General features: G+C 46.3%; 1 protein-coding gene across 1 annotated transcript in view; it reads right to left on the reverse strand.

Annotated features, from left to right (window-relative positions):
• Nucleotides 1–25,835, reverse strand: part of RAB21 (RAB21, member RAS oncogene family) — a 368,664-nt gene extending 342,829 nt beyond the window's left edge. Inside the window, exon 1 of the mRNA XM_069629386.1 lies at nt 25,625–25,835. Coding sequence (XP_069485487.1) covers nt 25,625–25,771 — 147 coding nt within the window. The 5' untranslated portion in view covers nt 25,772–25,835. The remainder of the gene's footprint in view (nt 1–25,624) is intronic.
• Nucleotides 25,836–26,488: the final 653 nt, after the last annotated feature.

Here is a 26,488-nt window from a genome sequence, read left to right on the forward strand (position 1 = left end):
TGGTCTAAAAGGCAAGAGTGGTCAGCTACTTTCTGCTCCGTAGCACACATAGCTGCACCTGCCATACGATGGCTCTACTTTGCATATGAAGGTGTGCCCAAATACAGGTTTGTTGTCTATAGGCATTGTATTGCTTGCAAAGCACATACGAGAATGTGTCATCTGACATCGGCAGTCCGCATTATGCCTCAATGGCAGAGCAGTACATTCCCTCTTGCTCCTGATCTTACCCCCACTAACATCTCCATTGCCCTCTCTCTCCTCTGCCCCTCCATACTCCCTCCTCACCTCTGCATTATTGTAAATTGTTCTTTACACTGTTTTCAAGTTATGATTCAATTTCTATATTCTGCTTGATGTATTTTGCGTGTTCTCATGTAAAGCACTTTGGATTAAAGGGCTATATAAATTCAATAAAATACAAAAATACAAATACAAGCCGTTTATGTCCCATGGATAAACCATTTTTTTTCTCCAAACTTTCTTTATTATTTTACAATTAACAAGTGACCAACAAGGCCCATAATACCCCTGGCTTACCATCCGCCACCCTCCCTCCCGTCCAACTCACAAAGTTAGTCAAGGATATGTATTTTCCTCTTGCTGCTGAAGATCACACGATGAAAGACATTAGAATGTCTGGCATAATGTACCATTGAGGCTGTACCTCATAGTTAAGCCACCAATCTTGTCTTCCATCTCACAGCCTGGGGAAGACTCGGGAGACTTACCTGGGCTCGGTCTGATTGACTATTGGCCCCCTCTTCAGACACTATCAAACGGGCGACTGGTAGGTTTCTCTGTTCGCATAAGATCATACTTTCCAACCACTTCAAAAATGTGAGGCGGGGGGTTAGATTTCCCCCACTTTGCTACCAAGTACTTGGCTAATACTGAGGCTATGCCTAGCAGTCTCTTTTCTGTGCAGGTTCCTCCTTGAGTTAAAGCCAGGAGCCAGCGTTCTGGGGAGTATGTCCTTGCCAGGGGTAGCATTGCAGACAAAGCCTCCTCTATGTTTCTCCAGAACATTCTAATACGAGGGCAGGTCCAACTGACATGATAGTAGTCCGCTAGTTCCGTCTTGCATCTCCTGCAGGAGGAGGGACTCTCAGGAATGTACCTACTCAGGTTGAGGGGGGGTAGAATAAACCTGATGGATGAATTTATAGTGGATTAATCTGTAACAGGAGTTTAGAGATATATGGTGTGTTTGCATGCAGTTAGCTTTCCATTGTTCCTCGCTTAGCTGTTTCCCGAAGGATGTCGCCCACATGGTCTTGTATGTGTGTTTCAGCACCCCTCATCCGTTTCTAATCTGTTTGTATATGGTGAAAACAAGCTTGCGAGCGGATAGAAGTTTAATCACATAGCATTGTGCCGGGTGAGGGGGTGGGGCAGATGAGAAGTTAGGCCACTTGTTTCGTAGAATGCCCCGTAGTCTATAGTAATGGAATAGATGTAGGGCATTATGGTCGCCTCTGGATCTCAGTTCCTCCCAAAGCACAAATCGCCCATCCTGCACCAGGTCCCCTAGGGAATGTACCCCCAAGGGCTGAAACTGTTCCCTGAAGGATCCTTCATGTGTGAGTGGGATCGTTGTTACATTGTATATTGGGTAGAAAGTGAGGGGTAGTTTCCAGAAGTTGATTCATGCGTGCCCAGGCCCTACAAGTTACCGCTATGGGTTGAACCTCGTCTCTCGGGATTCTGCCTCTATTGCCCCAGATCATGACCATGAGGGCGTCTGGGTGGGTGATGGCCTTCGCTAACTGGGAGTGAGGAGAGTCAGGGCTAGGGGGATTCCATCCAGCAATATATTGTACCTTGGTTGCCAGTTAATATAAGTGTATATATCCGGGTACTCCAAGCCACCAAGTTCGTATGGGCGTGTAAGCGTATCGTAGGCTATTCTAGGTTGCCCGCCAGCCCAGACCAGTCTCGTCATCAGCCTCCTTATGTGGGTCCAGTATCGGACAGGGGGCCATATTGGCACACTGTTGAAGGTATACAGCAGCCTGGGGAGTATTACCATTTTAGCAAGTACTATTCGGGCCACCTGAGAGATGGAGCGTGATATCCAGGCCTCTACTTTTTGTTCTAGGGCCCCTAAAGGAGCCATGTAGCTATCTATGTATCAGGCGTCCCGTGTAGTGGAAACCATAATGCCCAAATAGCGTATCCCTTGGGGGCACCAGCAAAAATTGTTGCCCACGGCTGTCCGTTGCACTTCTGGGGTTAAGGGGAGAAACTCGGATTTGTTCCAGTTGATCCCGAGTCCAGAGAATTCCTCAAATCTAACCACTTTTTGTGTTAATGCGGTTAAGATTTGAAGGGGGTGTTTAACATAAAGTAGGATGTCGTCACCGTACAAAGATACAGTGAAAAGATGTGTATGCAGACAAATCCCTCTGTGCAAGTGTAATTCCCGAATATGGCACACCAGTGGCCCCATCACGAGGGCGAATAATAACGGGGAGAAGGGACAGCCTTGGCGGGTGCCACGCGTGGGGTAGATATGGCACGATCTCGACACACTAGTGTATACGACACTCTGGGGGCCGAATACAGTAGTTTGACCCATTAGATATATATCAAACCGAATCCGGAATGTCGCGGCACTTCAATAAGAAAAGGCCACTAGACAGAGTCTAAGGCCTTTTCGGCGTCCAGCGCTGCTATCGCCATTGGCATCTCCGGGTCTACTTTGTGCAGAAGGGTGAATAAGCGCTGTGGGGCGTGGCTTGGCGGCCATGCAGTAGGAGGCACGACTGAGAAGCTCCTTCGAGATCCTGAAGAAGATCCGATCAAACTGGTACCAAAACGTTGGCGATTTATCTGAAAGTGACAGAATAGACGTCGGAATATCTGCAGAACATTCGCCGAGTCTCCCAAAGGAAATAGGAGGTCGGATCGCAGAGAAAAGGCAAACAGAAGAAGCTGCCTGCGCGAAACAAAATGGCGGGCGCGAGTAGCTGAACAGCCGGGGAGAACGCCAGAGCCTTGTGAGCGAGGAAACCACAGGCGCGAAGCTGCGGGCCGGAAATAAACATCCAGCTTGATCAGGGGCCTACCGGAGTGGGGATCGACGATCGGCACAGGCGACCCAGTAACGAGCCCGGCCGCACATAAAGACACTACTGCGGTGAGAGCGGAGAGAGCACGCCGGGGGCCACAACCCTGACACAGTGCGGTGGCGCACGAACCGTATCGCCCAGCCGCAAGTATCACAGCCGCAAGGCGGGAAGAGGCCACAGTAGGAAGGGGACCCGCATAGACCTGTAATCTGCGGCAGACAGCAGGCGCACACACGGCCGGGAGAGCGGACTCTAACTCGGCAGACAAGACGCCGGAAGATCCGAACAAGCAAGGAGTTCCCCGGAACAAATCGCCACTCGGAGCCCGGGAAGGAGGGGGAGCGGCCGGCCCGAAAACAGGCAACACCCGGAGGAGCGGAGGACCAGCCGGAGAAGCGGCTGGAAACCCAGGCCGGGAAACCGTGCGCACAGATGGGGACGCTCACCGATAGTGGGGGCACATGACTACCCACAGCCTGGGGACCAGACCCGGGACATCAAGGAATCGACGGCCCCGGGCACTATCGGATCCGGACCAACCGAAGGCCAGACTGCACCAAAGTGAGCCCCGACGATATAATGCCAAGTCGAAAGACAGAGGGGAAGGCAAAGCAAACCAGCATAGACACGTTCACTACACCACCTGGAAATAAACAACATGCCCAGCCTACTACGGCAATGGCCTCCTCAGCTACTGGACAACAAGCAGGAAACACTACGGAAGGACCGATCCTGGAAGCTATACCCGCTCTGCAAACATCCCTTGAAGCCAAAATGGACGCGGCGATAGGGGCCCTCAAGGCATCAGAGAACAAACTGGACATTGTCATGGTAGACGTGGGCCTTCTTCGGCAGGACGCCTGAAACTTGAGAGAAAGAGTGACAATAACAGAACAGCAAGTGCAGCAAAACACCACGGATGTTGCGGCCACACAAACCCAAATGTCGGAGGCAGTACGGAAGATCAAGATCCTGGAACAGAGGGCCGAGGACGCGGAAGGAAGGGCACGAAGGAATAATATTCGCATAATCGGGCTCCCAGAGGGTAAAGAAGGCAGAGATCCTACAGAATATGTCGAAACTATGCTGCTCCAAGAGATCGGTGCCGGATCATTGTCCCAGGGCTTTGCGGTTGAGAGGGCACACAGGGCATTTACCAAAAGACCACGGCCAGGTGCCCCCCCAAGAGCGATGATCGCTAAGATCATGAACTTTAGGGATAGGGAGAAGATACTAACATTCTCAAGAGAAGGGGGAGAGATTATAAGGGACTCCTCGAAGATCACTATCTACCCTGACCATACGGTCATGGTCCAGAAACAAAGAGCGAGATTTGGTCCAACCAAAGAGCATTTCAGGACGGCAGGAGTGCGATACATGCTCTTATATCCTGCCAAACTTAAGGTACTACACCAAGGGAAATCATGGTTCTTCCACTCAAAAGAAGCCCACATATGGATGGACCAGCAGGGCCTCCCCCAGCAGGGACGGAGAAACTTGAACAATAATGAGAATCAGCCCCGGTGAAAAGGAGCACCGACCCCCAGGAATAAGACGTCAAGGTGATTTGACCAGGCCAGATGTATAGCACGAAGGAGCGACTCGCTCTAACCCAGCTGGGATGGCACAGGAAAACCACCCCAATAAAGAAAGTTCTACAAGGTCGAATGCCAGTTTCGAGGCATCACGCTGCGGCGAGCCAGTCCCTCTTCCGGGGACAGAGCAAGAGAAGCGCCGAGGCCCGAGCAGAGGGAGGGTGGCTGGGCGTTAGTTTGAAAGTTATGGTTTATGTGTTGGTTGGCTGCAGGCAGGGCCGGCTGGCCCACGGCATCAAGGGCGGAAGGAACAATGTATATGTACATGGAACAGCTCAAGTGAGCGGGTATCAGGTTGACAGGCCGCAACTTAACGAAGGAAATCACCCCAAGCGCAGAGGCAAAAAGGACATGGGGGAAAGAGGCCCGCCCCGAGGACCGGACGGAAAGAGAAGAAACAGGAAAGACACAAATGGAAGGCTATGGGACAACGGAGCCAGAGCAAACAATACAAATATGGGCCCTGACGTGATAACTATAGCAACCTGGAATGTGCGAGGACTCAATGCTTATGTCAAAAGACTCAGGGTGTACGCCTGGCTGAACAGAATGAAAGTCAAGATAGCAATGCTACAAGATACCCATCTGACAGCAGATAAACAGGCCAGCGTGAACAAGAAATGGGGAGGACAAGTATACAGGACGACATACTCGAAATATGCAAGGGGAGCATTAATATGGATTGCACCGGGAGTACCGTTCCAGCTAATAAAGCAGGAAAGTGACCAGGAGGGGAGAATGGTGCTGGTGCACGGGATGCTTGAAAGCAGGGAAATACGTTTGATCAACACCTACGCCCCAAACCACGACACCACTGTTTTCTTCAGGAATTTAGCGCCCCAACTGGCTCAGTACAGGGGAGCCACGTTCATCTGGGCTGGAGACTTTAACTGCACCTTGAACCCGCTTCTCGACAGGTCGGATGACAAGCACAGGAAGCCAGCACCCCCTGCCAGGGAGCTCCAAAAGACCCTCACACGACTGCAGTTGGTGGGCGTCTGGAGGCAGGTACATGGAGACGGGAGAGGGTACACACATTACAGCGCACCCCGCAGGGTATTTACACAAATAGATTACCTATTCACGGGCACTGACTCTCCGATAGAATTCACGGGAAACGACATTAAAGTATGTACACTTTCAGATCACGCCCCGATACTAGCAACATGGGCACACACCTACAGGAAAACCCCAATACCAACATGGCGCCTCCAAGCAGAAGCACTAGGAGAGGGCGAATTCGAGGCTTATCTGCAGGAGGCGATAGAAGACTATTCTTAACAAAATGAGGGGAGCGTGGAGAGTAATGCCACGCTCTGGGACGCTTTCAAAGTAGTGATAAGAGGGGCGGCAATTGGGAAAACGGCAGGGTTGAAGGGTGCAATCATGGCTGAACTGGACGAAATAGAAAGGGAGGTTAAAACAGAGGAACGAAGGGCGGAAAGGGTGGGCCGGGAACCCAGGGAACTTCTGGAGCTAAGAACGAGATGCATAGTACTCTGGGAGAAACTTGGGAAGCTGAATAATGGGAAATACTTAGAGATTGCACGCAGAAGGGAATAAACCCAGTAGACTACTAGCGTGGCTCACTAAACAGGAAAACAAGAGGGACCCCATAGCAGTATTAAGTGATGATACACGAACAGAGATTATGAATCAGGAGCATATAAATAACCTATTTGCCGGCTTCTATGAGCGGCTGTATGCCCCTAATCCGGAAGTGGAGCCAGAAGACATCCCAGACGCCCTAGCAGAGTTTAAGTTACCGAAGCTAACAGGAGACCAGGCCCAACTATTGGACGCCCCGATTACCGTAGAGGAAATTGAAATGGTGATCTCTGAGCTCCCCTCGGGTAAAACCCTGGGCCCCGATGTGCTCTCAGGGGAGTTCTAGAAGACATATAAAAGTACAATTGCCCCAAAACTGCTAGAAACATATCAGGAGGCATACGAGGAAGCACAATTGCCAAATAGCATGTCGGAAATGATAATAGGCCCGATCCTTAAGCCAGGGAAATCCCCGAAAGAATGCACGTCATATAGGCCGATCTACCTCATCAATTAGGACACCAAAATACTTACAAGGGTTCTAGCGAACCGTCTGAAATCGGTTATATCCACGTTGATCCACTCAGACCAAACGGGCTACGTCCCAGGGCGAAACACGTCATGGAACCTCCGCAGATTACACTATGTTATAGAGCAGACGAATCAGAGACAAGGGGAATGCGCAGTAGTGCCATTAGACGCCGTTAAGGCCTTTGATTCTGTGAGCTGGAAGTGGTTGCTGAGCGTCCTCGCCCACTGGTTTGGGGGAGGGATTTCTCAGATGGATTAGACTGCTGTACAGGGACCCTAGAGCGAGAGTAAAAACGGGAAGGCATATTTCAAAAGCTTGGAGGATATACAGAGGAACCAAACAAGGCTGCCCACTGTCACCGATGTTGTACATACTGGCCTTTGAGCCGTGGGCGGTCTTCCTCCGGGCAGAGTATGGGGACACAGGGATAGACAGACGGGGTGGTCCATCAGATCTCGCTGTACGCGGATGACATCCTTCTTTTCGTTGAAAATCCGCGCGCCAACCTAGCCTGCCTACTGGAGGCGGCAGAAGCATACGCCAGACTCTCAGGGATAGCCATCAATAGAGAGAAATCGGTCTTATTCCCCTTGGCTGACTTAAAACAGGTCCCCCGAGACAGACTCCCAGATATGGGGCTAGCATGGGCTCAGGGCTCCTTCCGATATCTGGGAATAGAGATACACCACAGCACTGCAGAGTCACACGAATACAACACACAGGCAGCCCTAGATAGAATACAAAAGGCCATGGGTTTCTGGGAGACACTGCCATTGGGGATGATAGGGAGAGCGGCCATCCTGAAGATGGTAGTACTCCCACGGCTATTATACTATTTCACGAACATTCCCCATGCCATACCCAGAGCTTTCTTCATGAAGTTGAACACAATAACACGGAGGTTCCTATGGGTCGGCGGGGTGTAGAATTGCCATGACAACTGCAATACATAGTTAAATCGCTGGGAGAAGATGAATCAATAGACAAAATACTCTTCCAACCAGCACTGAGATCCTTTTACCTATGGGAAATCCCATGGGTAGACAAACCTCTGCTCAAGTCCCTACCCAACATGCTTAGGTTAGCAACAGAGCTCTGGTCGAGGACGTGGAGACTCCAAGGGACCAAAGACCCTTGTTCGCCGCAAATTCCACTAGCGGGAATAATAGGCAAGGACACAAATATACTTGCAATGTATAGATCCCACTGGGAAGCCAAAGGATTCGCGCAAATAGGAGGGCGGAGTTCCGAGATATGGTGGAAGAATACGACATACACGAAGGCCAATTCCTCCTATATAATAGAATGATGCTGACAATCAAGAAGAGGTGGCCGGAGTGGCCAGAACAAGAAGACACAGGAGGAGAACTAGATGCATGGTACGATATATCGGAAGGGGGACACACAACCTCCAGGCTATACGAACAGTTGCTAAAATCCAAGAATTCACAAGTCCTACGAACAAGAGGGAGATGGGAGGACAAACTTGGAAGACCCTCAGTGATCATGAATGGACTAGAGCGCTAAGATACCCTAAAAAAGTATGAAGGAACGCAAGGTTCAAGCAAGCACAATTATATACTACACATAGGGCATACCTCACACCTAAGATAATGAATAGGATGAAGCTGGGAGATCCCCGCACATGCCCCCGCTGCCCGGAAGAGGAAGCGGACATGCTACACATGTTCTGGACCTGCCCAGTGATACAGGTCTTTTGGGATGGAATCAGAATCAAAGTGGTGGGAAGTGGACTCCAAAAACAAACAGGAACCCCTGAAATGTACCTGTTGGGCCTCTTCCCAAGAGGAGGCAAGAATAGTTTGCACCTCGCAAAAATGAAAGACTTGATATGCATACTAGCTAAACGTCGGATAGCAATGGAATGGAAATCGAGAGAGGGCCCGAGGATAGACTCATGGTGGGCAGATTTTCAGAAATGGGCGATGACTGAAACGGCGGTGTGGATGAGGGCGGTACAGAAAGGTGAAGGGGAAACAGGACAAAAAATAACGGCATGGAACTCACTGATGCAGAGCTTATTCGAATATAGGGAGGAGAGCGGAGAGGTAGAGCCGGGAGGGGAGGAGGAGGAGTAAAGGGAAAATACACGGCAGACCTCCAAGCATGGGTGGCCATGAACCAAGACACTTTCAAAACCACTACAGGGAAAGAGACAGCTTAAAGAGAAGAGATTCCTTGCTTACTCGAAGACAGAACAGGCGGAGGAATACCCGCGCTTGGGGCCGACAGCCAGCTTTGTTTTGTTTATGTTTGTTTATAATGTGTTAGTTTGTCTGTTTGTAATGTTACCTAAAACCCAATAAAGAGTTATAAAAATAAAAGGGTGAATAAGCGCCTTTAACAGTTTTGAGTATATCTACCAGGGATGAATCCAGCCTGATCTGGCAGGACTAGAGCTGGCAAACGTGAGAGTATTCGATCTGGGAGTATCTTTGCAAGAATTGTATTGTCCGCATTAATTAGTGACAGTGCTCTGTATGATGATGGGTACCAGGGATCTTTGCCGGTCTTCAGGAGAACTGTCAGCAAGGCAAATCTGGTAGATTCCAGGAGAATGCCACTGGACATTGCACTATCATACATTAGCATCAGATGAGGGATCACCAGGTCTGCATATGCTTTATAGAATTCTGCTGAAATTCCATTCAGGCCGGGAGCCTTCCTGTTGGGAAGTGATTTTATTGCATTCCGCAACTCTTCATCAGAAATGGGATTATTGAGAGAGTTTACTTGGTACTGTTCTAGCCACCCCAAGGCTACTTCATCTAGGTATCATGTTAGTTCATCATGTCCAGGACTAGGACGTGATGCGTGCAACCGATCAGAATACTCCCTAAACTCGTTGATCCCCTGTAGGTCATTAACAAGAACCCCGTTCTGATTTTCAACCACTGCTACGCAGGTGGTTGGGCATTCCCTCCCAATAGCCCAGGCCAGAGTCCTACCCGTATCTCGCTGCCAATATAGGGTCACCCAGGAACACTGCTCGTTGGCTGCCAACTATAGGAGTTCCTCCCTGAGCGCCCGTATCTCCAGACGGAGCTCAGGTGTGTCTAAGGCACCTTGCCTATTCTCCCCATCATGGATGGTATCTTCTAATGCCTGCATGGACCTTCGTAGGGTTTTTAGTACCCCCCTCTTTTGAGATACAGCACCCTCTATAAACTTTAAAAGCTTAAATTGTATTGGTTTAGTGGATTTTATTTATTTATAAACACAGATTTTCTTTCACCTTGGATTATCCTTTAGAATTCTGAACTGAGATTTGGATGGTTAATTTTGGAACTTTGTTGATCTGGAGGTCACCGTTTTGGGACTGGAATTTTTAGTGAAGTATTCGATTGGATGCCTCTTATCTTGCATCAACCTAGAACCCTGCTGTTTCCTCATACAGTCTGCTCTTCCTTATAACTCTAGGTTGTGTGACGAATCACAATAATTCATCCGTTCTCCTCAATGGGGCCGCCCCACCTTCCGCCTGTGAGGGTTAGGAGGTGAGCCTGCTCCGCAACACAATCCTTAGGGGTCGAGTCAAGCAGTACCTCACCAGGAGGGACGCCCCCTGTGGGGACAAGAACTCCTGTTCCTCTTAAGAACTACCAAATTATTGTATGGCCTAGTTAGAAATATCAGAAAAGTGAAGGACATGCAAGGTAACGACTGGGATGAAGAAAATGGTACCATTCATTATTCATTACTTTCAACTAGAAGATGCATATGTCTCTTAAAATAGGGAATCCCATTTAAATGAGGCAAAGAAGCTGAAGTGGGAGAAGACGCTGCAGTCAGCTGAGGCAGAGAGACGAATACGTCAGTCAGGGAAGCCCCAGGCAGACCACCTGAGACGGGAGGAGACTAACGCCAGATGAGTCGACTAGTTTGAAAGTTGCTGGGATGCCGCAAGAGGAACATGGAACGTGGAGTGTTGAGAGACAACTGACAAAAGAGAAGGCAATTGTGATGGACCAAGGGTCCCTCAAACTATGCCGAAACCACTAGGCGGAAACAACCGCCTACCAGAAGGTTACCCGAGGAGCTGATAATCTGTATTGAAAAAAGATACCGGTATCAAGGTTCCAAAGTGGAGCAAGACCATGAGAAAACTAAGAAAACAGCATACCATGAGCAGACTGAGTCCCATGTGACGTTACCTCAGGCAAACACAGGTTACAGGGAAAACTGGGCAGCATAAGGGAAATCATTACGGGACCATTACTACACGTCTCAGTAATAAAAACGAAAGAATAAGAACACAAAATAAGAAAAATTGTTAGGAGACCATTCCTACTCATCCCAGTATTATGGATGAAAGAGTAAGGAAATTGAAAGATGAGAAAAGAAGTCGGTATACAATTAGTATTGGAAGAGATATTACAATTCATATACAAGACGCCTGTGGAAAGAACCAAAGTACTTAATGAGAGAAATACACATACAAGAGAGACTGACACACTTAAGGAATGAGAGAAACAATCCTGGTGAAAAGGGAAACCATGAATATCTATGGAAGGCCAGGGAAGCTGAAGAAATAGAATACCAGAACCTAAGTAAAAGAGAAAGATTTAAAGAGAAACTCAGAGTGGGTATCAATACCTTGGGACGAGGTGAACGTCACCCTATATGATCCAAGTTTTATTTTTATATTTAGCATTCAGTTTATTACAAACTTATGCTATACCAATCCATCCAACAGAAATTACATTTTTACTATTGCACTAAAAACTAGAAATTAACATCAAGACTAAGGGCCTCATTACACGGATGGCGGAGAACCATGGCGCTATTAGCGCCATGGTTCATGCCGGTAAAATACCAGCACCGCCTTGGCGGAAAGGGGAATTACCGCCCCATTCCAAGGTTGGCAGGGCGGTAATTCCCCCTTCCACCATTGCCCTTCCCCATTTTTGCCCCATAGGGCATAATGGGACTGGGGAAGGCGCTAATTACGGTACCGCAAATTAGCTTCCTGGGTCCCTTTGCGGGTTGGTTTTTAACGCCTGCAAAAAGCAGTTAATTCCCCAACCCGCAAAGGGACCTCGTAGTAAGGCGGTAAGGGTTTACCGGTACCGGTAAACCCTTACCGCCTACCGTGTAATGAGGCCCCAAGAGTTAAAGACAGTTAAGATAGGCCTAGTTTAAACATCCCCCCTGCAGAAAAAGTGAAGACTACATTTGCAGACAAGAGGGTGGGGAGGTTACCAATAACATCGGTCCATTGAACAACACCAGTAGGAAAATAAAAAATTAAAAAGACATGTCATTAATATATTGATGGTCATTGGTGGACTGTGTTGACCTCACTAGATCCAATTGGCCGATAGGCCTCCTCCACCACCTCCCAAGTAAAAAAAAAAAAAGTGTCATTTAAATTATTCTGGGGAATTGAGCCACTCACTATGGCCACCATGTTTCCAATTTTTATTTATTCATGTTGTGGTTCGGTTAGCCCTCCAAATTTTTGATCAAAGATATACTCTATGAATTTTGCTCAGAGTCTTAATAAGCCCAGGATTGTTCCACCATAGAGACACTCCCACCAAGCATCAGCATCTATTCCAAAAGATTTCACCATGTGCTTGTGTAGGAAAAGAATTTGCTCGGTCTTAGTTCCGGGCAGAAGAGGATCAGGTGCTTAAGGGACTCCTGCTGGAGCTTGCAAAGGCGGCATCTGTCATCATCCACTCTGGTTCCGTATCTAAGCAAGGCGACTTTAGTGTGTAGAATGTTCAGACAAAACTGCAGTAGTAAACCTCTGAGTTTTGGGTGTGGAAATGTCCTCAGGTAATTTGGAGTTATATTCAGTTGACCAGTGAGTAGACTAGATATGGTGTGAATTTTTGAGTTTGATCTTCTTGGCTCAGTTTCACACCAATCACCGCCCATTGTACTCTTTTCACCAGTAGTGGATTTCTACAAAGTGCCTCTACTGAGAGGCCTAGGCCATTTATGATTTTCAGGCATCTCTCTCTCCAGAGATTTAAAGACCAGTCCGTCATACCTTCTTTTTTCATCTTTATGATGTGGAGCTGGGGCGGGCAATCCACAGTGTTACGTATTCCAAAAGGTAGACAGGGCTCTCCAAACAATTTGCACATGAAGCGAGAGGAGACCAAGCTCATGTTTCAAAATCGCCATGGGTAGGGCCCCGAGTAGTCTTAAGATCTTTTTTCAGAAGGCACCCTCTAATTTCTCCCATGCCTCACAGGGTAGCCCCAATCCGGCCTCTGCCGTCTAAGTCAATGTTGGCACAACCTTCTGGTTGTGAAAGTTAATGACCGGGAGTAAGGAGAATTTCCCATGTTTCCTCCCTATCAATATACCTCCAACTCCCATTATACCTTGGGCCGTTATTTTGGCTTGAAGATTTGAGTTGCCATGGCTTCTGCCAACAGTTGGCACTGATTGTTATCCCTAAATATTTTATTTCCGGGGCAACCTTATTTTGTTTGAGCCCAATGCTCAAGCTGTTGATCTCTTACTTTTTAATCTCAAACTTTACATCATCCGGTATATCCGATTTTCCCACGTTATTTTCATGCCATTATGGTCTACATACGTCTGTAAGGCGTCAGGTTTTTTCCTGGAGCCCGATGGAGGTCTTGTCCAAAAGGACCAAATCATCAGCGTATAGAAGTCAACCAACGGATATTCCGTTTAACCTTGGTTGACAGGATCTAGGCGTGTCTAGGATCTCCTTCATATCTGCGATGAAAAAGTGGTAAAGAATGGGCTCCAGGGGACACCCCTGCTTCAAACCTCTGGCAGTTTGTATTTCTCTAGTGAGGTTCTCTTCCTGGTCCAGGCTGATCACAGTGCCAGAGTAAAGGGCATTAATGGCAGCTAGTAGGTCCATCGGACATCCCATTAATGCCATTTTGGATCACAGTCGGTGCCTGTCAATGCAGTCAAACACTGCTCCCATGTCAATACAGAAGAGATAGAGATTTCCTTTCTCCTTCTTGGACTTCATTTTAAGAAGGTTAGTTACAAACAAGTTTGTGTCACAGCCAACGTTACTGACAAAGCCAGCTTGCCTTGGATCATATGATTTCGATTTTGCCATCCATTCTTTTAGACATTTAAGCAAAATGCCTGCAAAGACCTTGACCAAGACATCTAACAGGGAAATCGGTCAGTAATTTCTGGGGTTCCCCCTGTCCCTCTTTTTGTAAATAGGGATCACTAGTGCTCTTTTCCAGAAATTTGGAATTTTACTGCTGCTCGTGATCCTCTGAATCAAAGTCAGACAGAAGTCTACCCAGTCCGGGGCCTTTTTTAGCAGCGCGTGTATAAATCCATCAGGGCCGGGTGCTCTCAAATTGCTTGCCTTTATTATGATGGATAGGATTTCATCTTTGTAAAAAAAAAGAATTTAGCAAGAATCTGATTTTGTTGGTAATGAGTCTTCTTTGACCGTGACATCCCTACAAAAAATGCTTTTGAAGAGGTCATCTTCTGATTTGGCGTACTCTGGTGGGGGGAGGCAGAGTTTTTAGTCATCTTAGGTCCTGAGATAACTGGCGTTTCATTTCTGCTACTCCAGCATTTAATTCATGTTTAGGTTTAACCACACATTTTGCCACATGAATTTTGCTTTTCTGTATAGGGCCAGGGTGGATTCATATTCAACATCATCTGGATTTTCATCTTGCCAAGCTTTTAAATTATATGTGAGCCGGAACACAGATTCTGGATTTATGTGATGTTGGTTTCCACCCTAGGCAACGGTTAATTTCTGCTTCCATCTCTTAAGTTTCTGATCAGACTTATTCTTCTGCCAGGGTTTCTGGCAAGACAACACAAGAAGGTCATGATCACAGTATTTGGTTGGAATAATCCTTAGCGAGTTTATGGAAGGAAAGACGGGACCTGAAACAAAGAAGTAGTCCAAGATTGCACTCGCAAAGCTTCAATGCCAGGTTGCAGCGCCCTTCTGATCGCCATTTTACTTGTCCATTAACCATGCAAAAGTCTCTGGAGGGCCGTTTCGGTTTTACAGGCCCTCCTATGTTGGTTGATGTAGGGCGGAGGCACTCAATATGGAGATCCCTGCAGATGATAATCCATGCCCCCACCAGCTCAACATGTATCCTATTAATCTATTTCATGACACACTCGACGAAACTGTCTGATCGCTTATCTGCCGGATTCCAATACAGGGTGTAAATTACTAGAGATTCAGCTTCCGGGTGATCATCAAGTGGTTTTAATGAAATTATCTGGATACGAGGGTTAGGTTGGACAACTCTAAAAACCTGTCCAACGGCTCCATTTTTTACCAGAGTCAAGAGACCCGAGCTGAGCAAGGCCTACCTCGAGACCCTTTTTTTGCCGCGTTTAAATGAGCGGTAAAGCCATCCATTAGAGGAGTCTCTCTGGGCAAGGACTCGGAAGCCAGATCTGTGTTCTGCTCATCAAATAAATGGCTAAAACCTCGGTGTTCCAAGATCCAATCCGTAAAGCTCCATGGCCCTTCCGCTTTAACCTCTCGGCCTGTGAGGGTATTGCAAGTGCTCTAGGCAACCAATCCCAAGAGTGGGGTTTCTCCATTCCCACTGACGATGGGGAGGGCGAGCAAGGCCTTCTTGAATGAAATCTTCATTCAAATATTTTATCGTTATCTTCAAGGTTTCCGGCCCTTTTAGGACAACAGGAAAGTGTCTATCCACAGTAGAGACTCTTTGATCTCTGTCCTCTTACTCTTGCAATCTTACTTTGTTTTTTTTTTTGGTTGCGATTGTGACAAAAAGGCAATACGTTTTTACATTGTTTGAGGTCAAAGCCCAACGCTCTTAATTCCTCAATTGAATTCATCATTAGGCCAACAGGAGCTGAAGAGGACATATGTAGACATAGTCTGTCATTTTCCGCTTTGTTTGGAAAGTCCACGATTTTGAGGTCTTTAGATTCTATAACTCGCAGTTGGGGCACATGGTCTAGTAAGATCATAATGTTCGCCCGATTTAAAATTAGGCTGTCTTCTTCTTTAAGTAACCTTTCTGTCTTCTTGTGTATTCATCTGGCTTTGCCATTTCGTCTGGTTCTCACGTTTTCAATCGATCTTGTTATAAACCTGCTTTGGAGTGTCACGAAATCTTCTGCGCCAACAAGTCTCCATTCTTACAAAAATGTGCAATCATAGAATCCAATAGGGGGCCACGGTTTACCGGAGGGGTTTTCTCTCTTAGTTCTTTTCTGCTCGTCTTCAAGGGTTTCAAAAAGGAAACTGGTCCATTTGCCTTGTTTGGGGCCAGGCACATGATGTTCGGCTTTGCAGTTCAAGTTAGGGACCTGGCCAGATTCCATCGCCTGGTCATCCGACTCATAGTCCTCATAAGTAGAGAGTTGCAGTAGGGCATTTTCATCCCATTCTAGATCAGGACTGGCTTCTCTTAGCAACTCTGTGAGCCTGATGTAGTTGCCTGATATGGGTCTACCGTTTTTGCAGAAGGCCCTTAATCCTTAGTGTTCACGCCGATGTTTGAATTAGTGGCCGTACAAACAGTACCTGATTGAGTTACAGCATCTGCTATTCTCGGTTCCAAGTTTCTCCGAGCTGAGCACCCCCTCGGAATCCATCTACGATCAATCAATCGCCATCGTCCGGGTGTATTTCTTGACTCGGGCGGCCTGGAGGAACAGTGCGGCTCTGGGTACACCATGGTCTGCCTCCTACATTACTCTGATGTAGACTTGCATGTTCTGCTTCTGCAGCCATCTGGTTCATTAAACACACAGGGCCTCATTACGACCTAGGCGATCCCATAATGAAGGGTGCCGGTACAAGACCGGCACCCTTCATTACGGGAGCCCCTATTACGAGGTTCCTTTTACAGGACCCGGAACAGACATCTGGTAAAACCAGACGTCCTTTCCGGGTCCCGCGAGGGGACCATGGAGCGAATAACGGGCCGTTATTAACGTGCCCATTATTAGCTCCCTCCCCATTCCCATTTGAGCCCTATGGGGGCTCAAATGGGAATGGGGAATGGTTCCTTCAAGGAGGAATTACTGGGTCCTCTAATGTTGGAATGACCCGGTTATTCCTCATTGAAGGAACCCGGTATTGGAGCCCGGTATGGAGGCAGCCATGGCGCTAATAGCATCATGGCTACCTCCATACTCGTAATGAGGCCCACTGCGTCTCTAAAACTTTCGAGAATTCCATTTCATCTCCTCTCATTTCCTCAATTAAATCGATAAGAGTCTTGAAGGTTATTCCTTCCGTCTATTTCTCTCCTTTCCCCGGTTGCTTCGATATGGGCTTCATGGATCCGAGTTTGGAGTGCATTAAAGCCAAAAGGGTGGCTTGGTCCTTGTAGGTGTCATTAGGCTTTTCATATAATTTTAAATATGGAGACAACAAGATGGAGACCTTTGATCCAATTGTTAATTGAAATGTGGCTATTTGATCTTCCCAAGGTCCCTTTTCCTTGCCATTCTCAGCAGGTACTAGCCCGAGTCTAGTTGATGCTGTACCTCCTCTTCCTCTTGTCAAAGGCTCCATGACCTCTCATACAGTATCTTCACTAGAGTCATCACATGAACTTGTAGGGATAGCCCGAGTCTTTTTGACCTTACTACTGGGATTCAAACCTTCCCGATCTTTAATTGTCATTGTTATCAATCTAGTTGGGTCTATGTGTGGAATAATCGCAATGGTAGGGGCATTCCCAGGTTTAAGATTTTTCTGAGAGCAGGGTAGATTAAGATCTATATTCGACCCCACTTCTTGGAACGGTTATTTAACCGCTTTATGGGTGGTATTTGTGGTCAATTGAAGGGTCAAATTTGACACATCTTGACAGCCGGGCCGCTAAAGCATTTGGTTGAGGATCCGTGTAAACGCCCCTTTCCTGTTCAACGTTCCTCTGTGTATTTAGGTTGTCAGTGTCTGATTCATGGTCAGTGTCGGATTCATGCGACCCATCATTCCACCACCATCTGAAGGTTTTATAGTATGATCGCACACTTTGTCCAGAGTATTAGGGTGAAATCTCACTTGGGTCTTTCATCAGAGCCACCAACATAGAAGGGTTAGTTTCCTTACCCAGTGGAGTTTCAACTCCGCTTTTGTCTTCAATCATTTTAGCCTGAAGTAAACATTTATGCATCTGAGAGCAGCTGTCATTCTTCCGTTTGATTAGGAGCTTCAGAACGGTTGCCTACATTCTCTGTATGTATTGTTATTACAACCGATGGATTATGTACAGTTTCTGTGGTTTTGCTGTATTTCTCATTTTGGACTGGGGGGGTTTAGGGGGGGGGGGGACGTCTTGCGGCCTGAAATGCCATTTTAAGTTTTTAAACTCTGACAAAGATTTGCTTCTCGTGTGGGCAAAGCTCAAAGGGCTGTTTTTGTCCCCATGGCCGTTTGTAACATTCTTTAGAGGTAGGGGGCATAGTTTCATTCCTTCTTTCTCCCGCTTATGGAGTGGGCTGTGTGTTGGTTGTTTTACTACGTTGAGAGAGGTAGAGAAGGAAAATGCATCAGGTTTCAGCGCAGAAGTAGCTTCTCCAGTCTGTAGAAATCAAGCTGTCAATAAAGCTTTGCTGGCGAGATAAGAGCTCTTGTGAGTATGTATTCCCTTCACTAAGCAGGGGGGCGTTGGTTGACACTCGCTGCCGCACTCTTAACCAGTGAATTTAACGGCATACTTCGCGTATTTGTCATGTCAATTTTCTGATCAGTGCCATTTGGATCCACATTTCTGTGAGGTGTATTGTCCAATGCTGGCTCTCCGCAATGCCAGGGCGCAGGCATGGCCACGTCCGAAGCCGTCAGCGGAACGGCGGGCACCAGGGTTCGAACCAGCAAACTCAGGGGTGGAGACCCCCTCCCCGGACAAGCGGCCAGAGAGTCTGCGAGGGGGCTCCACGGTCAGACCGGTGAGTTGTATGCTTTCTACATTTAAGATAACATTCGCAGAAACGTTGCAATGAACACTTAGCCCTCCATTACTTCCAAGAACACCATGAAAGAGAGGACAAGGGGTCTCACCTGGCTGCGAGTTCGTAGCAGACCCCCATGGTCACAGGGGTTTGCTGTGTCCATCTCTCCACACCCCCTCTGCAAACACTGTCAACACTGCCCGACGTTCTGCGTCGGGAGTGTAGTGTTTGTAGGGTCGGCTCCTCCCTCAGGCAGCAGGAATAGTAGACATACTCTGCAGCAGGGAGACAGCAACATCGCAGAACTGGGCACCTTCACCTTCCAGTAAGTCAACACTCCACACTTATTCAAGTCCCAAGAAACCAAATTCCAAGAAAGGAAAGGATTGTAATGCAGCCTTGAAGGAACTGTATGAACTGATAAAGGAGTCTCCTACATAAAAAATATTGTACTAAAAGAAGCTAGAAGAAGAAACTTGCAGGAAGCAAGCCCCAGGAGAAGGAAGCCACAAGAATAGTGGTAGGGTCAGTGAGGTTTAGTTTGGACGGTGGTCACTTTTCTTTTGGACATTCATCGAAGAACATCTTAGTTAGATGGGTAGAGAACATCCCATAGAAATAGGGACACGTAGGCATTCTGATTATTCATTAATAAAACCTAAATTGAAAATCGCCAGAAAGAGTTTGAGTCCTTCTGATCCGCAACAGTGCTAACCCAGTCTTCGTGGGAAACGCCTACAATTTGTGGTCATTTCCTTTACATAGGGGGTGGAGGAGTATTAGCTGGAGAAGGAATTCAAGAGATGGGTGTTCTGCTCACTTCCTTTGGTCTCATTAACAGCCGGTGAAAGCCTGGCGGCATACGTCCCGATTTTTCACCTGACCCCACTGTGTGTCGATTTGTTGTTTTGTCCAACACGTTGTTGTTGGGAGGAAGGTTTCAAACCTCCACATAGGACCTTGCCTGAACGCAAGTTAAGTTATACTTCTGGAATTTACAAATGGCATATGACGGATAGCCTAGCCACGTGAGAATGTACCTAGCATATGGTAGCTACACTTAGCATACATTACACTGACTCTTGGCATAGGATGGCTCTACACAAGCATTTGATGCACTGCTTAGAGTAAAATAAAAGTACTGCAGCGTCGGAGATTCTACAAGACATATTGTAATTGGTCATACCAACTTATATCCGTCTGTTTCTATCATTGCCATAATAGAAACTGTAGTCGCGTATGTGATGCAGCGTCAACTATTATTTCGATCGACCACTGGATTCCTAGAACCTAGATTTTCTAAGAGCATTTAGCTACTGAAAGATGATTCTGGAGCCTGCCAACATTTCTGCTATTAGCACACACTAACTAACCCAAAGTCACTGTCCATATTCACAGCCATGTGGAAAACATACTCTATGCTGTGCTTGCATGTTTAATAACTGCAAAGCAGTTTTGGTCTCCGATTTTAAAATCTGTTTAATTTATATTATAATTTCGGATAGATTAACACTGATTGGAATTTTTCGTGTCTGCCTTTTGATAGCGCTTTAACTACTGATCAATATGTAGGGTTAACGGAATTTGAATCTTTTTCATGTACAATGACTGGGTAGTGCCCGGTGCAGTAGGCAGAGAGAGATTTAGAGGCTAATAGTGTCATGAAGACCCTCATCCTACATCCCTCCAAGCTCCAATACAGAGCGGCATGACGGGATAGAGAGGAACAGTGCACGCTCACCCTGAAAGCTCCCGACATACTGTACAACAGGCTGAGGCATAGCCCCCAGACCTGCAGCCAACAGTATGCTACAAAAAGAGCCACAAGTGAGACAGGTGGCACCATGATTTCCCCCATTACACTTCCACTCTGGTCTGCACCGACTTGAGGTAGGTGTAAAGGAAAGAGGGGAACGTAGAAAAAGAAGAGCCCAAACAAAACACTATTTTGTATATGAGCACTTGCAGCACAGCCACTGGTCATCATAACTACAGGTATAAATGTCCCAACTTTAGCAACATACGCTTTTTTTGTAAAACGTAAGAGACTACCTCTGTTAAAAAGGGTCTTGATATTTAACTAAAGGGTATTTAAGATGAGGAGTAATGTCAAGAAACGATTCTATAATTTCACAGTCAAACTGCAATAATGTTAAAAACCGAAGGGCAGCATCATGTGCTCTAACACACTTGTAAAATAAAGACTCATTGATCGAAATCTAACACTACCCTTTACTGTCAACAGAGCCTTGTGATGCCTTGGGATTGGTTTCAGCGGTTTCAAGCATTCCTGCCCATCAACTTAATACAAAAGGCTTCCTTTCTCAGACTTATTTTATCCAACCAGTACAAGCACGGTAAAAAGACCTTGCCGAAAATCAAACATAATAAAAACAAGATGTTCTACAAATCAGAATAACACAGTAATAATATCGCTTAACCTACAATGTCTTTTAGACCTTCAACTCGCCAGGAAACTTTATCGATAGGCAAAGACAGTAATCAACCACGAGGTAAATGCAAACCTTTTCCTCAACTCCTTTACCTGTAAATCGACATTGCCATGGATTTTACTCCTACAACTTAGATAGAAGTCATGTGGTTGCTGCATCTAGAACCCGAAAACTGAGCTGAAGACTGGACAGGGCTTTATTTTAACACTGTGTTACTACCACAGGGAGTTACTCAAATTGAAATTTTTCTGAAAAATTACCACTCGACTATTTGCCTCCATCATTATATTTATGGTTAACTATGTATACGACACCTTATAAAGTATTGTTATAACAATGCATTAAAAAGGTGCCAACTAATTCACCATAAATGTAATGAAGGTGGAGTCAAATACATTTTATAATGCAATTGCTTAAGTATTATTTGATTCATATTTTATAACAACTCTACTGTGTACAGCCCTACAGAGAAGAGCTTTATCAGTCACGTTTACTCAGACGCCCAACAAATTAGTCTGTCTCCCTACTTTCACCTATGTGGCTCCATGAATATGTTTGAACCATTATTACACGTAGTGCCACAAAAGAAACAGCTAGGATTAGTACCTGGTCTGAAGAGGTAAAAACCCTATCGTATAATGTGCATAAATAACTAGGTATAAATATTGATTACAAAAACCAGTGCTGGTTTTTCCCAGATCCGAAATATAGCAAACTATGTCTCCTTGGACTTCGGGAAACCATTTACACCCTTTAAAATGTGTTTATGTGTTTAGCCTGTTTTTGTTGCCGGAGTCGGCATGCGAACACAAGTAATCAGAAAAAAGTAGAGAGCCTTGCCGGCTAGACCACTTGAATAGCTGGTCAGGATGCATGTGAATATGCTGGTTATGGATGCACTCTCCAGGTTAAAAAAAGTAACTTGTTATACTTTGCTTACAACATCACAAGAACACTCCTCCTCTCGTGTTATTTTAAAGGTGTTAATTAATCTCCTGAAATGGAAAGGTTCTCACCCCTATCAAATTCCCAAACCAACCCCAAAGTCCACGCCTGACAAAACACATTTGTTTTACAGTTAAACCATAGATTTACTCACTTAGTAAATACTCTCACTGGGAATGGAACTTCTCAACTTTAAAAAAATATATAGAGTCAAATATTCCTACTTCAAAATCTTATCTGGAGGACTTGCTACACAAGTAGATGGTACTTGTGTAATTTTGCCATGAATACCATATGTAGTCACTTAATGAACATTTCCTCCCAAAACATTTCAATCGAAATTGACTCCCTCATCTTCCCCAATTCCACCAGTAATAATGGTATTCCTTCATCATTACCTAGTTGACCAAGACCTCCTACGACTGTTAATCTCCAAGGTAATAACAGCCCCAACTTTGGACTCTCCAGTCATGAACATAAACCCAGCCTCGCCCACCAAAATACTTATTGTCAGATAGTTTATAAAACCTTTTAAACAAATAATTTCATATAAACAATTACAAATTCAATACAAAATTAAAAACAAAATTAGTGATCATAATTTAAAATAATACCAAATCACAAAAACAAAAAAAAGAAACAGTAAAATCAATTTCAATGATTAACTTATTACTGCCATGACCAATTAGGTAGTTCGACCTGCTAAGCACAGTTGCATTCAAAAAAAAAAAGAAATCACAAGACATTGTCGCTATCATTGATAAAAATGTCCTAAAAATTGATTTCTCGAAGGCTCCGAAGATTAGAACAAGATGATATTAAATGATCCAAAGAATCCACCCCGATTACCCAATCTACAGAACCTACATGAGCCCTGTTCGACCAACATCATTTTAAAACGAATCAGGGTCTCCTTCGTGAGAACTTGGTACCAATCGGAACCTAATGAAGTGTTGTCTTATGGATCTGTGGGGGTACACAGCAAGGTAAGGGGCAACCACCAATATTCATTCCCCTCACATAACCCAAACCATAATCATCCCTTACTAGACTCCCCAGCCCCCATCACCTCACCCCATTGTCGGCATAACCCCTTTTAGTTCCTAATTATCACCATACCTCCAGCTTCACAGCCCAATGTTGTTCCCCACCAGAGACCGCCGGAGGCATGGGCAGTCTGTACAATGGCACAGGGGCCCACAGGCATCTGACCCATATGCACTCTGATCTGAATGTGCAGGCAATCACTTTCAAAAACACTTTTCGGCAGGCTACAGCTGGCAACAAAGCAGATTCACTTTATTAATGCATCACAGGCTCTGTGCTACCACATCTCAGAGAGTATTACAGGCCCCTGCTATCACATCTCTGACTGCATCAGAACCCTCTGCTAGCACATCTCCCTCCATTCAGGCAGAAAATGCTTGGCCAGGATACCATAATCTCTGGTGTTCACACCCACCCTCCATTCATGCAGTTAAGCACCAACCATAAGCCCCTTCAGTCACAGGCAGTCCATGCTCAACATTCAATTCTGAAGGTAAGGCCACTGTAAATCAAAATCATTAGTAGTCCATTCACAGAAAAGTCCTGCGAAATGCAGTGGCTACCTTCATAAAGCTGTTTGCTTGGTGTAATTAGTCACTTGATCAGTATCTCATGAGCTCTGCTGTCTCAAAGGTCACTGAACGTGTTCCCATCCTAACACTGAACTGCTGCACACTGATAGCTACCGAAGTCAATAGGTGAGCTGAGCGGACCTGCTGATTTCGCCACTTTATTTGCTGCCCAGTCTTCCTCCCAGTGCGTGCTTTCTGTGTCCTGCTCTATGCTAGTGCTACATTGACACCAGTCTCACTTCAGCCCCCATGATAAGTGTCCTTCCCTCCACTACCATAAGCAGACTTTTGATATTACATGTACTGTATTCAGACCGCCCTAGTTATAGCTAAAAATACGACTTTTTGTTGGCAAAAATTGACTTTTCTTAAAAGAAATAACATCACAACATGATGGGGGAAATGATACAGAGAGAGGGAATGGAAGGCCACAGGTGGAGCAGTTGTTCGCACAAGTGGGAACAGCGGGTCAGAGGGGGAGCGTTGGGAAAAGAATGCAGAAAGGGAGCAGGAGGGGCCGAGAGGAGAAGAAAGAGAAAGATATGACCTAGAGGAGGAGTGGTGGGCACGAAGCTAGAGGGGTAGCTGTGGGCCAGAAGAGAGAGCAGAAGGGGCAGCGGAGGATCGATCTGCAAGAAGTCACGAGAGTGGAGCAGTAGGCCAGCAGTGACTTGTGGGCCAGAAAGCTGAGGTGGGAGTGGTGGGCTGAAAAAGGGTGTGAGCTGTAGATTGTGAGAAAACATGGGAGATGCAGAATGAGCTATAATGAATGAAAGACTACAGACTGCAAGAGGAACTAGAGAGCCTAAGGCGTGAGTTGGGAGTGTGGCAGAGACTGGGCCTGCAAGTTGTGACTTGGTAGTGTGACAGATCAAGTGAGTAGGTACAGGTCTATCAGAGTGAGGTTTGTGAGTGCAAGTTGTGAAGGGGAATTGTTTAGTGGGGAGGGGTGTTGTGAGTGGGGGCACTTGGGGTAATAAGAGTGCATAGAAGAGAAATATTTGCACCATTACAACTGATAGCAATCAAATATAAAATAAGGACACATATTTAAGCAAAAATTAGAGCAAAGTGCACACTTTTCTCTCAAGCCAGGGGCATCTGGGACTTTTTGTATGAAGTTGCTAGCTTTTGTGTCCCTTCCTATGGCGTCACCATGTGTGAAAATTACTTTCTGCCAAGGGCCCCGCAAATCCATGGACCAGCCCTGTTCCCCACTTGATTGGCCCACATCCCTCATAGCTTAACTGGCCTTGCATCATCACACCACCAGCCTTCATCTATCACTTGAATATACCACCATCCCCACTACTAGTGGAGCAACGGTCATTGGGCTTTGGCAGCCCCGCCTCCCCGAAATGCCGGGCTATGTTGACTTGACCTAGCTGACCAACAGAGCAGTGGCAGGACAGTTAACAAAGGCCCGGCAATTAACTGCTTTCAACACTGAAGCTGCACTAGGATAATCTCATCAGAATGTGTAAAGAAGTTAGATGTCCCCACATAAGTGCGTTTGTCCCGCACCCGCAGTCTCTGATGTTAGCAACTCAACCAAAATGTGATGGGTTAGCACTTCACCCGCCCCCGAAATTGTACCACTGCCATCATTACAGTTCTGCGTATGTCATCATCTCAAAACTTAGTGTGACCACCTAGGACATGTGCCTAACGTGAGGCTGAGATCCATCATTCTTGTTCATCGGAACATTTCCCACTTAAATCTCTGTTGCCAACATTCTCGAGAGCTTATATGTGTCTGTATTTGCGTTTGTGACGAAGTGAGTGTTAAAAGACCCGGAAGTACTGAAATTACTTGACAGTTACAAACAGGGACCCCCACCTCCTTCATCCCCAGGCTAGTATGGTTTCTACTGACAGTGACCGGATAGGGGGTGTCGTAGGAGTCCGCAATGACAGCAGTCTCGACCAACAAAGTGCTCACCTGCAAAGTGGTTATGTGTTTGTCGTTAAACTTATTTTCGCAATACCGCAAAACAAGGGAGGTTTTGCCCACGCAGCCCTCCCCGAGCAGCACCACTTTAAAGGAGAAAGCCTTGTTCCCGACTCCACCAGCCGCCGCCATCGTCATCTTGCGCGCCGCTTCCTGGGATCTGACAGCTCAAGACAGCGACTGGTTCCCATCACAGGAAACGACCAGCTGAGGCGTCACGTGACAAGCACGTAGACGCCGGAACTTCACATGCGCACTGCCACTGTGCAAATTCAATCTTACACACCTCAAGAAGAAACCATTGACAAAAGGAAGCGTTGTCTTAGACTTTTCTATTTCTTTGGAGGAGGGAGAAGCTGGGCCGGACAAAAGTCTGGGCCGTCGTACAGGGGCCCGCAGGCACTAGCTGCCACGGACTTGTACCTCAAGCCGTTTGTGTAGATGTTTATTTTTTATTTTGCACCTACCGAATCCTTAACCCTAAAGCTGCAACATTTAGTACGATGTTGTATAATACTCGAGGACATGGTAACCTGGAGCAACAGCCTTTCTTTATTCTATTGTAATAACATGCATAACTGATAAATGAGTCCACAGAGTGTCCATAGGCTGCAGGTGTAAGGTAAGCAGTGCCTGGGGGCATTGGTTGCTGTCCAGGCTCTGTGGCAGTCTATATGTCCTTTAATAGAGAGGAGCACTGGGAGCTGGCTGCTCCGTGTTATGCTCCGTGTCACTGGCGCCTTCATATATTTAGTTTGCCGCTTCGTTCAGGAATCCAGACTTTGCCACAAGACTACAGTGCTGCCGTGTCTCGCAAGATCTCTACACACCTCCCTTTGGAAAACAACGTCTATT

This window comes from Ambystoma mexicanum, chromosome 12 (assembly GCF_040938575.1).
Source record: "Ambystoma mexicanum isolate Mex_15411 chromosome 12, UKY_AmexF1_1, whole genome shotgun sequence".
Classification (NCBI taxonomy): Eukaryota; Metazoa; Chordata; class Amphibia; order Caudata; family Ambystomatidae; genus Ambystoma; species Ambystoma mexicanum.